The sequence below is a fragment of the Melanerpes formicivorus genome, unplaced genomic scaffold (assembly GCF_026170545.1).
Source record: "Melanerpes formicivorus ecotype bairdi unplaced genomic scaffold, bMelFor1.0.p_v2 SCAF_6, whole genome shotgun sequence".
Lineage (NCBI taxonomy): Eukaryota > Metazoa > Chordata > Aves > Piciformes > Picidae > Melanerpes > Melanerpes formicivorus.
Window position 1 is genome coordinate 31,445,583 of NW_027142358.1, and position 15,851 is coordinate 31,461,433.

General features: G+C 56.6%; 1 protein-coding gene across 4 annotated transcripts in view; it reads right to left on the reverse strand.

Annotated features, from left to right (window-relative positions):
- The window catches only part of ADAMTS14 (ADAM metallopeptidase with thrombospondin type 1 motif 14), a 61,746-nt gene that overhangs the window by 5,771 nt on the left and 40,124 nt on the right, over positions 1-15,851 (reverse strand). For 2 of the 4 annotated variants that reach the window (XM_068140331.1, XM_068140329.1), the window contains exons 7-19: positions 14,971-15,076; positions 12,359-12,502; positions 10,224-10,356; positions 9,990-10,103; positions 7,440-7,588; positions 6,503-6,678; positions 5,001-5,134; positions 3,921-4,044; positions 3,293-3,373; positions 2,981-3,144; positions 2,314-2,479; positions 523-655; positions 188-395 (exon numbers count right to left, since the gene is read on the reverse strand). In XM_068140331.1, the coding sequence (XP_067996432.1) occupies positions 188-395; positions 523-655; positions 2,314-2,479; positions 2,981-3,144; positions 3,293-3,373; positions 3,921-4,044; positions 5,001-5,134; positions 6,503-6,678; positions 7,440-7,588; positions 9,990-10,103; positions 10,224-10,356; positions 12,359-12,502; positions 14,971-15,076 (1,832 nt within the window). Of the gene's footprint in view, positions 1-187; positions 396-522; positions 656-2,313; positions 2,480-2,980; positions 3,145-3,292; positions 3,377-3,920; positions 4,045-5,000; positions 5,135-6,502; positions 6,679-7,439; positions 7,589-9,989; positions 10,104-10,223; positions 10,357-12,358; positions 12,503-14,970; positions 15,077-15,851 lie in introns of all 4 variants that reach the window. The other 2 variants (XM_068140330.1, XM_068140328.1) reach the window with 1 other exon arrangement.

Consider the following 15,851-nt stretch of genomic DNA (forward strand, 5'->3'; position numbering starts at 1 on the left):
CTGGACCATTCTATCATTCTACCCCCTGCCTAATTTTGCCTTCCCCCACAAACCTCAGGGAAGACATCAGCAACTCTCACCCCCTTACCTCCACGAGGCCACACCCTCCTGGCCCTCACACCCCTCTTTTGCAGCCCCACCACCACCACCCCACAGCCAAGCAGATTCCCCCCCGCCGCCAGCTCACCTCCGACCAGGCGCCGGTCCTCCACTGCGCGGGGCAGGGGGCGCGGGCGCAGGGCCGCCGGGCCTCGGGCCGCTGCCCAGGGCAGTTCTTGGTGTGCAGGGTGCGGTTGGTGCCGTCCTGCAGGCGCTGCACGCACTGCACCGCCCGCGCCTGCACCCCCAGCTTGCCGCAGGACCTGCTGCAGGAGCCCCACTCCTCCGCCACCCACCTGCCGGAGGCGGGGAAGGCAGCGTCAGGTGGGGACGTGGGGACGGTGCCCCCCAGGCCGGGAAGCAGCCCCAGGGTAAGGGCAGGGAGGGGATGGGAGCGCCGGGGGCCGGCCGAGGAGGACTCACATGGGCTGGGAGCACTCCTGGGGGTTGCAGCGGCGCCGGATGGGCTTCGGCTTCTTGCTGTGGTCGCAGAAGTTCCTGTGCACCATGCGGCTGTCGCTCCTCCGCCGGCAGCCGTACTTGGTGTACTGGATGCCTGGGGAGGGGGCAGGCAATGGGTGCACAGATCCCACCAGCTGCCTTCTCCCTGACCCCCTTCCTCCACCTCCTCCCAGTCTGCTCCCTCCTCTGCAGCCCTGAAGAAAAGGCCTGGAGGGTGCTGGGGGATGAGAAGCTCAACAGGAGCCAGCAGTGAGCACTTGCAGCCCAGAGAGCCAACCAGCAGCAAAAGAACTGTGGCCAGAAGGTCGAGGGAGGTGATTCTCCCCCTTTACTCCACTCTGATCAACCCCCACCTGGAGTACTGTGTCCAGTTCTGGAGCACCTAATACAAGAAGGATCTGGAAGTATTGGAACATGTCCAGAGAAGGGGCACGAGGATGAGCAGAGGGCTGGAGCTGCTCTGCTATGGAGACAGACTGAGAGAGTTGGGGCTGTTCAGTCTGGAGAGGAGAAGACTCTGAGGAGACTTATTGTGGCCTTCCAGGATCTGCAGAGGGCTACAAGAAAGCTGGGGAGGGACTTTTGAGGGTGTCAGGGAATGATAGAACTTGGGGGGGATAGAGCAAAACTACAAATGGGTAGATTGAGATTGGATGTTAGGAAGAAGTTGTTCCCCATGAGGGTGGTGAGAGCCTGGCACAGGCTGCCCAGGGAGGTGGTGGAAGCCTCCTGCCTGGAGGTGTTTGCAGCCAGGCTGGATGTGGCTGTGAGCAACCTGCTGCAGTGTGAGGTGTCCCTGGGCATGGCAGGGGGGTTGGAACTGGCTGAGCCTTGAGGTCTCTTCCAACCCTAACAATTCTATGATTCTATGGTCCCTGCTGGGATGTGTCCTCTGGGATGTCACCACACAGGGGGACTAAGCAGTGCTTCAGCCAGGCTTGAAGAGGCCAATTGTATGAGATCACAGAATCACAGAACGTTAGGGGCTGGAAGAGACCTCAGAAGCTCCTCCAGGCCAACCCCCCTGCCAGAGCAGGATCACCTAGAGCAGATCACACAGGAATGCATCCAGGTGGGTTTTGAATATCTCCAGAGAGGGAGACTCCACATCCCCCCTGGGCAGCCTGCTCCTCTGTTCTGTCACGCTGGCCAAGTGCTGAGTCCTGCACTTGGGTCACAACAACCCCATGAGCACTCCAAGGCTTGGGGCAGAGTGTGTGGAAACTGTCCAGTGGCAAAGGACCTCTGCTATGAGGACAGGCTGAGGGAGCTGGGGTTGTGCAGCCTGAAGAAGAGAAGACTCCAGGGGGACCTTAGAGCTGCATTCCAATACCTGAAGGGAGCCTACAGGAAGGCTGGAGTGGGACTTTTCACAAGGGTGTCTAGAGACAGGACAAGGGAGAATGGTTTGAAGCTGAGGGAGAGTGGGGTCAGGCTGGATCTTAGCAAGATGGAGCAAGTTGCCCAGGGAGGTTGTGGATGCCTCCTCCCTGGGGGTGATCAAGGCCAGGTTGGATGAGGGCTTGAACAGCTGAGTCTAGCTGAGAGGTATCCCTGCCCATGGTGGGGAGGTTGGAGTAGATGATCTCTGAGGTCCTTTCCAACCTAAGCCATTTGGTGATTCTCTGGCCTGGGGGTGCTGGACAACAGCAGGCTGAAGGTGGTCTCTTCCAACCCAAACAACTCCATGATTCTAATATGCCCAAGGACAATCCCAAACACATGCTGCAGGCTTTAGAAAGGGGAAGCTACCTCCTCCACAGGCCTTGGAGCACTGAGACCAGCTCTTGAGGGCCCACTCGTAAGAATCCATCTCCTCAAGCAGGATGTTGTTGTTCCCTATCATGGGCAGCAGGTCTTCATGGATGATGTACCTGTACATCAGGCTGCTCCTCACCTCCTCCTCCTGAGGGATGACCTGCAGGGGTCAAAAAAGAGAGAAGAGTTGGAGGCAGGGAAGGAGAAAAAGGAGTGATGCCACGGGAAAGGGAAGGGGAGGCCATCAAAGCAAAAAGAAGAAAACAGTGACCACATGGTAAGGTACAGAGGAGAGTAGGAGACACCAACCCCATTACTACCTCCAACATGATCAGGTGGGCTCTGAACACAGAGTCTACCCTTTGGGAACATACCTCTGCAGCTGGAGAGAAGCCTGCTGCCCAAACATCCCAACCCCAGCCTTTGGACAATCCTGCAGGACCACACTCTACACCCAAAGCCGGCACTAGCCGTGGGGACGGAGAGGAGCACTGACCTGCCCTTCCCTTCCCTGGGAACCCAGGCCCTAACTCCCCTACATCCTTTGTCTACCAAAGTCCTTCCATCACCTCCTCCATGCTGCCTCAGACCACCTTCCCTCCCTGTACCACTGGGTAATGGTTGCCCCAACGTGCCCAGAGGACAAGTCAGCCAGGCTTACCAAAACACTGACGGCCTCATGCAGAGGACCACTGGTTTTCAGGCTCTCCTTGCCATGTTCAACTGTGTATTCCCACTCCAAGCCCATCTCAATGAACACTTGGCTTTTGGCTTCTCTGCCCTTGCCATTAAGGATGAAGTTACCTGTGGCTTGATTCTTCACAGCTGGAGGAGAAAGGAAGTATTTCAGTGTCACTTCTCTTTGGAGGACTGGGATGACCCAAGCAAGGAGACCCTTGGGGTGGGGATTTGTCAGTATAGGGCTGAGATAGAGGCAGGAGGTGAAGGGAGAGGTGAACTATGGTGTACACACCAATGCTGTGGGGTGCTGGCTCTATTTCTTCTATCTGAAGGTGCCTTGCCCCAGCTGGAATCTCAAACATCTTCAAAACACCTGCTGAAAGGCAAGGAGGAAGGATGGAGGGAAGAGAAAGAGTGGGTTTGCTCCAACTGGACATGTATATAAATCACACAATCACAGACTGGTTTGGGTTGGAAAGGACTTTTAAAGGTCACCTAGTCCAACCCCCCTGCAACCAGCAGGGGACATCTACAACTAGAGCAGGTTGCTCACAGCTCCAAACAACCTGACCTGGAATGGTTCCAGGGATGGGGCTTCTACCACCTCTCTGGGCAACCTGAGCCAGTGTTTCACCACCTTGAGAGTCAAATATCTCTTCCTTCTCTCCAGTCTGAATCTCAAACCATCAGCCCTTTTCCTGTCACAACAGGCCTCACTCAAAAGTCTGTCCCCAGCTTTCTGATCAGCTCCTCCAAGTCCTGAAAGGCCACCAGAAGGTCTCCCCAGAGCCTTCTGTTCTGCAGCCCGAACAACCCCACCTCTCTCAGCCTGGCCTCACAGCAGAGGTGCTCCAGCCCTCTTACCATTTCTGTGGCCCTCCTCCAGATGACCCTGACCAAAGCCACCCAAGCTCACTCACCTGGCTGCTTGGGGGTCTTGGCCAGCGTGCCCTTCACCGTCCGGCAGTGGGAGTTGTCCCCCCCACAGACCCCACATTTGTCATCCTGCTTCAGGGAGCCAACCTCCTTGTCACAGCCCACATGCTGTCACCCATGGGAAGAAAAGACAAGCAGGGGGTTACAGCCCTGCAGCCCAGCCCATCAGCCCACCATCCCCCAGGACCCCCTGCTACACCCAGGCTGTACCATGCATCCCCAAGGGGCAGTGGGTCGAGAGCATCACAGAATGGTTCGGGTTGGAAGGGACCTTTGAAGGTATCATAGTATCATAGTATCAGTCAGGGTTGGAAGGGACCACAAGGATCAGCTAGTTCCAACCCCCCTGCCATGGGCAGGGACACCCCACACTAGATCAGCCTGGCCACAGCCTCAGCCAGCCTGGGCTTAAACACCTCCAGGGATAGGGCCCCAACCACCTCCCTGGACAACCCATTCCAGGGCTTCACCACTCTCATGGGGAAGAACTTCCTCCTCACCTCCAGCCTGAATCTCCCCACCTCCAGCTTCATTCCATTCCCCCTAGTCCTATCACTCCCTGAGATCCTGAGCAGTCCCTCCCCAGCCTTCCTGTAGCCCCCTTCAGATACTGGAAGGCCACAATGAGGTCACCTCAGAGCCTTCTCTTCTGCAGACTGTACAGCCCCAACTCCTTCAGTCTGTCCTCATAGGAGTGGTGCTCCAGCCCTCTGATCATCCTCATCATCCAGTCCACCCCACCTGCAGTCAGCAGGGAGAGCTGCAACCAGAGCAGCTTGCTCAAAGGTCCATACAACCTGACCTGGAATGGTTCCAGGGATGGGGCATCTACCACCTCTCTGAGTCAGGGTCTCACCACCTTCAGTGTCCAACGTTTCACCCTTCTCTCCAGTTTGAATCTCCCTCTTTTAACTTCAAACCACCACCCCTTCTCCTGCTCAGAAGATTGCCCCAGTCTTTCTTCTAGCACCCTCTAAGCTCTGAAAGGGCAGCAGAGGGCTGAAGAAGCTCTCTTCTCTTCTGGACAGGCAGAGGAGAGGGACAGCTGTGCAGCAGCTCCTCACCACACACTCTCCCCGCACGCAGACGCTGTAGGGGTCTCGGTAGCTGCAGCGAGTACCATCGTGGACAACCTGATTCATGAAGACCACGGCCCCTGTCCCCTCGGACTGGCAGATCAGCTCACACTTCTGAGCATCTACAGCAAAACAAAAAGGGGGGGCAAAACCAAACCAACACACACAAAAGAGTTATGGGAGTGCACCCAGGTGACTGAAGGCAGAAAGCCATCTCAGCTTGCAGCCAGATTCCCCAGGGCCAGGCGACTGGTGCGCCTCGCCGCGCCACGTCCCTTCTGCTGCCCAGGAATCATGCAGTCAGTAAGGCTGCAAAAGACCTCAAAGGTCATCAAGTCCAACCTGTCACCCAACAATTCATGGCTACTAAACCATGGCACCAAGTGCCACATCCAATCCCCTCTTGAACACCTCCAGGTGTTCAACCCCCCTCCAACCTGAACCATTCTGTGAATCTATGAATCTCCCTGCACACAACTATTAGACCCCAAAATGAAAGGGTCTCACAGGTTGGCTTATGCAGAGGGAGCTTCCCAAGGGGGTGGTGGAGCTGAGATGGAGCCCTTGAATCATAGAATCAATAAGGTTGGAAGAGACCTCAGAGATCATCGAGTCCAACCTATCACCCAACACCTCATGACTGACTAAACCATGGCTGCAAGTGCCACATCCAATCCCCTCTTGAACACCTCCAGGGACGGGGACTCCACCACCTCCATGGGCAGCACATTCCAATGGCAAATGACTCTCTCTAGGTAGATATTTCTCCTCACCTCCAGCCTAAACCTCCCCTGGCACAGCTTGAGACTGTGTCCTCTTGTTCTGGTGCTGCTTGCCTGGGAGAAGAGACCAACCCCCACCTGGCTACAACCTCCCTTCAGGGAGTTGGAGAGAGCAATAAAGCCTGCCCTGAGCCTCCTCTTCTCCAGGCTAAGCAACCCCAGCTCCCTCAGCCTCTCCTCACAGGGCTGTGCTCCAGACCCCTCCCCAGCTTTCTTGCCCTTCTCTGGACACCTTCCAGCAGCTCAACATCTTTCCTAACCTGAGGGGCCCAGAACTGGACACAGGACTCAAGGTGTGGTCTAACCAGTGCTGAGTCCAGGGGCACAATGACCTCCCTGCTCCTGCTGGCCACACTGTTCCTGATGCAGGCCAGGATGCCATTGGCCTTCTTGGCTGCCTGGGCACACTGCAGGCTCATGTTCAGCCTACTTACTGTCAACCAGCACCCCCAGGTCCCTCTCTGCCTGGCTGCTCTCCAGCCACTCTGACCCCAGCCTGTAGCACTGCATGGGGTTGCACTGGCCTTCTTGGCCACCTGGGCACAGTGCTGGCTCATCTGGCTAGGTGATGCCAGCTTATTGGACTCCCCAGCACCGAAGCTGTCCACGGCCCAACACCCACGCAGCCGGCACAGCCTCCACCCAAGCCCCACCAGCAGGGCCTGCTGTGAGCCGCAGGTCATTTGGCTGCTGCGAGGAGCTGCTCACCATCATGGTGCTCATAGGGCAGCCAGGAGTGCTTGCTGCTCTGGTGGGTGTAGTAGGAGTTGCGCTTGGAGCACTGCTGGGCACGGAAGTCCTGGAAGGGCCCCGGGCACTCCTCGGTGTTGCACACTTGGTGCTCGTAGGTGGCTCCCGGGCAGGGGCGGCCACCGTACGCCGGGCTGGGAAGCACAGAGGGAGAGGCAAAGAGGAGCATCAGGAGTTGGGGCAGGTTTGTTTCAGGCTGGGCCTAGAAAATATTTTTCCACAGGTCTTGGAGCAGAAAGTGGCAGAATGCCAATGAATTACCATCGGAGGGGACAAAGGGAAATGATGATAAGGCCCAAAACAATGCCAGTGGACAGAGAACAGACATCCAAGGCAGATCTGCAGACTAACTTTCTCTCTTCTGGGCTTCCCCTCTCCAGCAGATACTAAGTTGTGGCTTCTGCTGGCTTTGCTGGCCTTGAAGGTGCTCTGGTTGTGCTTAAGTAACGAACAGCAACTCTCTGCTCTCTCTCTTGTCCCCTGTGCACAGTGGGGAGGGAAGGCAGCAGGGCGAGGGGGAAGCTATTGGTAGCCCCCTGGTTTGCTCAGGGGGGTTCTTGTGCTGTTTAGAAATTGCAGATATAAGTACATGGTGTGCATTGCATACACATGCATTGCATCCCATAATTTAGATGGTAGTTTTGCTTGTAAATACAGCTCCAGTTGCTTTCCAACTGAGCTGCTCTGGCAGTTATGTGTTGGGGGAAACTGGGGAGCTGGGGGCGGGAGCTGGGAAGGAGAGGAGGCACTGTTCAAGAGTAACCAAACACACAGCACAGCTCATCCAGGAGCAGGGGTCTCCCTTCCCACCAACCAAGCAAGCACCCAAGGTGAAGATAAAGGAAGCTACTCCAGCTGTCCCAGGTGGAGGGAGGGGGACGGAGGCCAAACCTACGGTGGGTGGTCGCAGCTCCGGCTGCGCGAGCGCACGCCGCCCCCACAGGTCCGGGAGCACGAGCCAAACTTGGACCAGGAGCTCCAGCTGCCATCCTGGCTGTAAGGCTGCTCTGAGGTCTTCCAGATGCAGTGACCCTTGAAGCACCACTGGAATAGAATAGAATCGAACAGAATAAACCAGGTTGGAAAGGACCTTCAAGATCATCGTGTCCGACCCATCAACCAATCCAACCCACCCAAACAGCTAACCCATGGCACCAAGCACCCCATCAAGTCTCCTCCTGAACACCTCCAGTGATGGTGACTCCACCACCTCCCCAGGCAGCCCATTCCAATGGGCAATCACTCTCTCTGTGTAGAACTTCTTCCTAACCTCCAGTCTAAACCTCCCCTGGTGCAGCCTGAGACTGTGTCCTCTTGTTCTGGTGCTGGCTGCCTGGGAGAAGAGACCAACCCCCACCTGGCTGCAACCTCCCTTCAGGTAGTTGTAGAGAGCAATAAGGTCACCCCTGAGTCTCCTCTTCTCCAGACTAAGCAACCCCAGCTCCCTCAGCCTCTCCTCATAGGGCTTGTGTTCCAAACCCCAGTGCCAGTGCAGTGTACAGGGGCACAATGACCTCCCTGCTCCTGCTGGCCACACTGTTCCTGATGCAGGCCAGGATGCCATTGGCCTTCTTGGCCACCTGGGCACACTGCTGGCTCACATTCAGCTGCTGTCAATCAGTACCCCCAGGTCCCTCTCTGCCTGGCTGCTCTCAGCCACTCTGCCCCCAGCCTGTAGCACTGCATGGGGTTGCTGTGGCCAGTGTGCACAACCTGGCACTTGGGAAGGGCGGAGAAAAGAGGAGCTCCACATCTGCCCCTTCCAAAGCAAAGAGAAGCCCTCCTGCACCCCCGGCACTGCAGAAATGGCTCAGGGTGTGCAAAGCAGAGGAGGAAGATGCTCTCCAGCATGCCCTCGAGGATGAGCAGAGGGCTGGAGCTCCTCTCCTATGGAGACAGACTGAGAGAGTTGGGGCTGTTCAGTCTGGAGAAGAGAAGGCTCCCAGGAGACCTCATTGTGGCCTTCCAGGATCTGAAGGGGGCTGCAAGAAAGCTGGGGAGGGACTTTTGAGGGTGTCAGGGAATGATAGGACTGGGGGGGGGCATGGAGCAAAACTGGAAATGTGTAGATTGAGATTGGATGTGAGGAAGAAGTTGTTCCCCAGGAGGGTGGTGAAAGCCTGGCACAGGTTGCCCAGGGAGGTGGTGGAAGCCTCCTGCCTGGAGGTGTTTGCAGCCAGGCTGGATGTGGCTGTGAGCAACCTGCTGGAGTGTGAGGTGTCCCTGCCCATGGCAGGGGGGTTGGAGCTGGCTGAGCCTTGAGGTCCCTTCCAGCCCTGACAATTCCATGATTCTATGGCCCTCAGTGGGCAGCAGGCCCAGGAATGGTCCCTGAGCATGCAGCAGCAGGGCTGCACTCCAGGCTAGTTTGGAGATGAGCAAGCTGAACCATTCCCTAGAACCACAGAATGTTTTGGGTTGGGAGGAACTTCTGAAGGTCATCCACTCCCACCTGCAGTCAGCAGGGACACCTGCAACTAGAGCAGGTTGCACAGAGCCCCAGACAACCTGACCTGGAATGCTGCCAGGGATGAGGATTCTACCACCTCCATGGGCAACCAAAATGATGGCACATTGCTGGCTGCTGGTGAACTTCTTGTCCACCTGGACTGCCAAGTCCTTCTCTGCAGAGCTGCTTTCCAGCAGGTCAGCCCCTAAGCTCTACTGATGCAGGGAGCTCTTCCTCCCCAGGTGCAGAGCCCTGCACTTGAGCTTGTTGTACTCCATGAGGTTACCTTCATAGTTTCATAGTTTCATTCAGGGTTGGAAGGGACCACAAGGATCAGCTAGTTCCAACCCCCCTGCCATGGGCAGGGACACCCCACATTAGATCAGGCTGGACAGAGCCTCAGCCAGCCTGGGCTTAAACACCTCCAGGGACGGGGCCTCGACCACCTCCCTGGACAACCCATTCCAGGGCTTCACCACTCTCATGGGGAAGAACTTCCTCCTCACCTCCAGCCTCAATCTCCCCACCTCCAGCTTCATTCCATTCCCCCTAGTCCTATCACTACCTGAGATCCTGTATCACTACCTGAGATCCTTCCACCCAGCTCTCCAGCCTGTCCAGGTCTCCCTGGGTGTCAGGTGAGTAGGTGTTGGATACTTCATGACCAGCCACTCTCCAGCAAAGGACCACCCAGAAATCTACCCTGGACAGCAGCTCCTCCAACACATTCACACTTTCATTCTGTGCTAACAGACAGGCTGAGAGAGCCTGAGGCCTGATGACATCATGAGGTTGGATGGGCAATCCTGCCTTTGCCAGGTGACCAAACAAGCCCTGTTTCTCTGCAGCAGACCAGAAGATAAAGCAAAGTCCTCCTCTGAGCCTAAACTGGGGAAAATCAGCACAAGCTCAAAAAGACCAGGCACCCACCACCCACTGCCCTCAAGGGTGTCCCTGTCCTCTCCCACAGAGAGGGCAAGCAGGACCAGCCCCTACCTTGCCTGGAGAGCACTCAGTCCCATCCAGTGGTGGCCCCTTCTTGGTCTTGCAGAAGTAAGGGTTGTCTGGGTGGCTGCACCACAGCTGCTTGCAGGGGTCAAAGGTGCGGAACTGGGGAGGAGAGGGGCGCTGGGGTGGGACAGGGAGCTCCAGGACCCCTCCTTGCCCCTACAGCAGGTGGCTGAGGGTGGCAGGGTGGGGCCAGAGCTCAGCCCTGCACCCCATACTCACTGCTGTGCACGTTTTGTAGCCCACGCCGAAGTCGAAGCGGCACTGCTCATCCATGGAGTAGTTGATGCCCGGCAGCTCTGGCAAGGTAGGCCACTGGTGCTCAAAAGGGTCATCCAAGAGGCAGTCATAGGAGCTGCACAGGTGTAGGGCAGAAGCAAAGCAGAGTCACACACAGAGGACTTCTTCCCACCTTCAACCTTTCCCTCACCTCCAGTCTTCTCCCCAAGTCCAGCTGTGGAGAAACTGAAATGACCCTGGGGGCTGATGCCAACTACCCAGCACTGGAAAACAGCATTCCAGCAAGGACCAACTGCTCAGAGTCCTCTCCAAAGAGCCCCTTGGTGCTAGTGGGCACCACCACCACCTGTGTTCCTGCTGCTCTTCCTGGCCCTGATGCACAGAAAGCTCCTGGCATGTTTCTACACCATGATGGAGCACAAAACCCTTCATGGCCTAAAGGGGAACCCACAGAGGAGCAAAGCAAATGACAAAAGCATCTGAGATCTGGATCTGGGCTCCAGCAGCAGAGAGCAGCTGCAAACTATTGCTCTCTTGACATCTCCAGCTTTCATCAGGCTCCTATTTGCCTCCAGCCTCCACAGCTCAAAACCAAGTGAGGCTCATGCAAGGAACCAAGCTGTCAGCAGAAGAAAAAGGGCAAAATAACCTCCTGTGGAGCTATCTTTGCTATTCTGGCCCAAAAGAGGCCTCCCAGTCACAGAATGACAGAAACATTCAGCTTGGAAAGGGCCCTCAGGATCACCAAGTCCAACCCAGAACCCTGCTCTGCAAGGCTCACCCCTAAACCATAGCCCCAAGCACCACATCCAAACCACCTCCAAACACATCCAGGATTGATGACTCCACCACCTCCCTGAGCAGCACATTCCAGTGCCTGAGCACTCCTGATGTGGAAAAAGTCTTCCTAATGTCCAGTCAGAACCTACCCACTCATAGTCTGAGGCCATTCCTTCTTTTCTATCACTGTGAGAAGAGACCAGCACCAACCTCTACACAACCTCCTTTCAAAGTAGCTGTAGAGAGCCTCCTCTTCTCCAAGCTGAACAGAGACCTGGGCACTGGTTTCTTTTGTGGCAGAAAGGGACCTGGGGGTTCTAATTGACAGGCAACTGAATAGGAGCCAGCAGTGTGGCCAGGTGGCCAAGAAAGCCAGTGGCATCCTGGCTTGGATCAGAAATGCTGTGGCCAGCAGGAGCAGGGAGGGAACTGTCCCTCCTTGTGCTCAGCTCTGGTGAGGCCACATCTTGGGTGCTGTGTTCAGTTTGGGGCACCTCAATACAGGAGAGATGTGAAGGTGCTGGAGCCAGGGCAGAGGAGGGCAAGGAAGCTGGGAAGGGCAAGGAAGCTGGGGGAGCTGGGGATGATTAGTGTGAAAGAGGAGGCTGAGGGGAGACCTCCTGGCTCTCTGCAGCTGCCTCAAGGGACCTCATAAAGAGGTTGGTGCTGGTCTCTTTTCACGGGTGATTAGGATAGGATAGGATAGGATAGGATAGGATAGGATAGGATAGGGTAGGGTAGGGTAGGGTAGGGTAGGACAGGAATAGAATTAACCAGGTTGACAAAGACCTCAGAGATCATCAAGTCCCCAGGGTCTCTTCCAACCTGGGTGTTTCTGTGACTTTGTGAAGAAGCTGAGGAAAGGCCTGGAGAATAAATCTGATGAGGAGCAACTGAAGGAGCTGGGGATGGTTAGTGTGAAATAGAGTAGGCTGAGGGGAGACCTCATCACTGTTTACAATGACCTGAAAAGCCACTGTGGGGAGGCTGCTGCTGGTCTCCTCTCACAGGTTGTGACAGAACAATAGGGAATGGCCTCAAACTGCAACTGGGTAGGTTCAGACTGGAACAATTAGGAACAATTTTTCCACATCAAGAGTGCTCAGGCACTGGAATGTGCTGCCCAGGGAGGTGGTGGAGTCCCCAACCCTGGAGGTGTTTGGAGGTGGTTTGGATGTGGTGCTTGGGGCTATGGTTTAGGGGTGAGCCTTGCAGAGCAGGGTTCTGGGCTGGGCTTGGTGATCCCCAGGGTCTGCTCCAACCTGGGTGTTTCTGTGTGATGCTGTGATTCTCCCTGCAGGGGCTGCAGGCCTTGAGGCTGGCTGGGGCTGACTCACTGGAGGTAGCGGTTGAGCTCCTGCTTGCTGCAGCGGGACCAGTGGTAGCGGTGGAAGGCAGCCTGCACCAGCGGCGCCATGATGCTCCCCATGCTGGTCTCGTCGGCGCAGCGGTTGCCCTGCCCATCGTGCTCCATGCCTAACCTGGAGGGGAAAAGCAGGAGGAAAGGCAGGTTCCCAAGGGTTGGACAGCAGCCACATGAGGCAGGGAAGTCGTTCCTCCCCTATACTCGGCGCTGCTTAGGCCACACCTTGAGGACTGTGTCCAGTTCTGGGCTGCTCAGTTGAAGGAGGACATCGAAGTGCTTAGAGTCACAGAGTCAACCAGGTTGGAAAAGACCTCAGAGATCATCCAGTACAACCTATTACCTATCACCTAACACCTCCTGGCAACTAAACCATGGCTCCAGGTGCCGCATCCTATCCTTATTTGAACACCTCCAGGGATGGTGACTCCACCACCTCCCTGGGCAGCACAGCCCAATGGCCAATCTCTCTGTCTGGGAAGAACTTTCTCCTCACCTCCAGCCTAAACCTCCCCTGGTGCAGCTTGAGACTGTGTCCTCTTCTTCTGCTGCTGCTTGCCTGGGAGAAGAGACCAACCTTCACCTGGCTGCAGCCTCCCTTCAGGTAGCTGTAGACAGCAATGAGGTCTCCCCTGAGCCTCCTCTTCTCCAGGCTAAGCAACCCCAGCTCCCTCAGCCTCTCCTCATAGGGCTTGTACTCTAAACCTCCCCCCAGCTTTGTTGCCTTTCTTTGGACACCTTGAAGTGTCTCAATGTCCTTCCTAAATTGAGGGGCCCAGAACTGGACACAGGACTCCAGGTGTGGCCTATCCCTGCCACCAAGTGCCACATCAAATCTCTTCTGAAGGACCTCCAGTGATGGTGACTCCACCACCTCCCTGGGCAGCACATCCCAGTGCCTAATCAGCCATTCTGGGAAGAAGTGCTTCCTAATATCCAACCTAAGCCTCCCCTGGTGCAGCTCCAGGCCATGCCCTCTTGTCCTGTCACAAGTTGCCTGGGAGGAGAGCCTGACCCACACCTGACTACAATTTCCTTTTAGGTAGCTGTAGAGAGCAATAAGGTCCCCTCTAAGTCTCCTCCTCTGCAGGCTGAGCACCCCCCAGCTCCCTCAGCCTTTCCTCATCAGACTTTCCCTCCAGCCCCCCCACCAGTCTGGTCACACTCCTCTGAACCTGCTGCAGCACCTCAGTATTCTTCCTGAAATGAGAAGCCCAGAGCTGCACACAGTGCTTGAGGTGAGGCCTCAACAGTGCTGAGTACAGAGGCAGAATAACTTCCCTGCTCCTGCTGGCCACACTGTTCCTGATGCAGGCCAGGATGCCCTCGGCCTTCTTGGCCACCTGGGCACACTGCTGGCTCATGGTCAGCAGCTGTCACCCAGCACCCCCAGGTCCCTTCTCAGCCAGGCTGCACTCCAGCCACTCATCATGGCAGGGAGAGGTTCAGAGACACTGGCACAGGTTGCCCAGGGAGGTGGTGGAAGCCTCCTGCCTGGAGGTGTTTGCAGCCAGGCTGGATGTGGCTGTGAGCAACCTGCTGGAGTGTGAGGTGTCCCTGGCCATGGCAGGGGGGTTGGAACTGGCTGAGCCTTGAGGTCCCTTCCAACCCTGACAATTCTGTGATTCTGTGATTCCATCCCCCAGTCTGCAGCACTGCATGGGATCTCAGACCATCATAGTATCATAGTATCAGTCAGGGCTGGAAGGGACCACAAGGATCATCTAGTTCCAACCCCCCTGCCATGGGCAGGGACACCCCACACTAGATCAGCCTGGCCAGAGCCTCAGCCAGCCTGGCCTTAAACACCTCCAAGGACAGGGCCCCAACCACCTCCCTGGACAACCCATTCCAGGGCTTCACCACTCTCATGGGGAAGAACTTCCTCCTCACCTCCAGCCTGAATCTCCCCACCTCCAGCTTCATTCCATTCCCCCTAGTCCTATCACTACCTGAGATCCTGAGCAGTCCCTCCCCAGCCTTCCTGTAGCCCCTTTCAGATACTGGAAGGCCACAATGAGGTCACCTGGGAGCCTTCTCTTCTCCAGACTGAACAGCCCCAACTCCTTCAGTCTGTCCTCACAGCAGAGGTGCTCCAGCCCACTGCTCATCCTCCTGGCCCTTCTCTGGACACCTTCCAGCACCTCCACATCCCTCTTGTCATAGGGGCTCCAGAACTGGAGGCAGGACTCCAGGTGGGGTCTCCCCAGAGCTGAGCAGAGGGGGAGGATCACCTCCCTTGCCCTGCTGGCCACACTTCTCCTGATGCAGCCCAGGAGCTGATTGGCTTTGTGGGCTGCAAGTGCACACTGAGAGCTCCTGTTGAGCTTCTCCTCCCCCAGCACCCCCAAGTCTCTCTCCTCAGGGCTGCTTTCCAGCCAGTCCCTGCCCAGCCTGCATTTGTGCCTGGGATTGCCTCCACCCAGATGCATGATTCCATCCCCCAGTCTGCAGCACTGCATGGGGTCTCAAACCATCAGCAGCCCTTGTCCTGTCACAACAGGCCCCACTCAGGTGTCTGTCCCCAGCTCCCTTCCCAGCCCCTGTAAGCACTGAAAGGCCACCAGAAGTTCCCCCAGGACTTACACATGGCCAGTCTCATGGGCAACAACAAAGGCTGAGGAGAAGCCATCCTCGTGGTTGAGGGTGCAGCTGCGCAGCGGGTGGCACATCCCCGTCACCGGTGCATAGCCTGAGGCAAGGGAGAAGGCAGGGGGAGAGGAGAGGAGGAGAGGAGAGAGAAAACCTTTGAGAGAGGGGAGCAAGAATGAGTGATTGAAAATCCCCAAACAGCCCCCAGCCTGCCTTCAGTGCAGAGGGAGCAGAAAACGAGGAGGAAGGCGCTGAAGGAGAGGAGCTGCCCAGGTCGCTTGGATGGCAGCCCAAGGACTGGCTCACCAGCACCCCCAGTCTGCCACCAGTGCCAAGAGCAGGGGGAGGGCATGAGGAGACTCAACAGCACCACTCTGGCCTCATGCCAGTGGGAGGGCAGCAAAGGGACCCATGGATGCCTTTGGTCAGGCTTCTTTAGCACTGTTGGTGGGAATCCATGGGTGCCTTATCAGTGTTGGTGGGGACCCATGGGTGCCTTATCGGTGTTGGTGGGGACCTATGGGTGTTTTAACGGTGTTGGTGGGGACCCATGCATGCTTTAATGGTGTTAGTGGGGACCCATGGGTGCTTTATCAGCGCTGGTGGGGACCCATGGGTGTTTTAATGGTGGTGGTAGGGACCCATGGGTGCCTTATCAGCGTTGGTGGGGACCCATGGGTGCCTTATCAGCACTGGTGGGGACCCATGGGTGCCTTATCTGTGTTGGTGGGGACCCATGGGTGCCTTATCAGCGTTGGTGATGACCCATGGGTGCCTTATCAGCGTTGGTGATGACCCATGGGTGCCTTATCAGCGTTGGTGGGGACCCATGGGTGCCTTATCTGTGTTGGTGGGGACCCATGGGTGCCTTATCA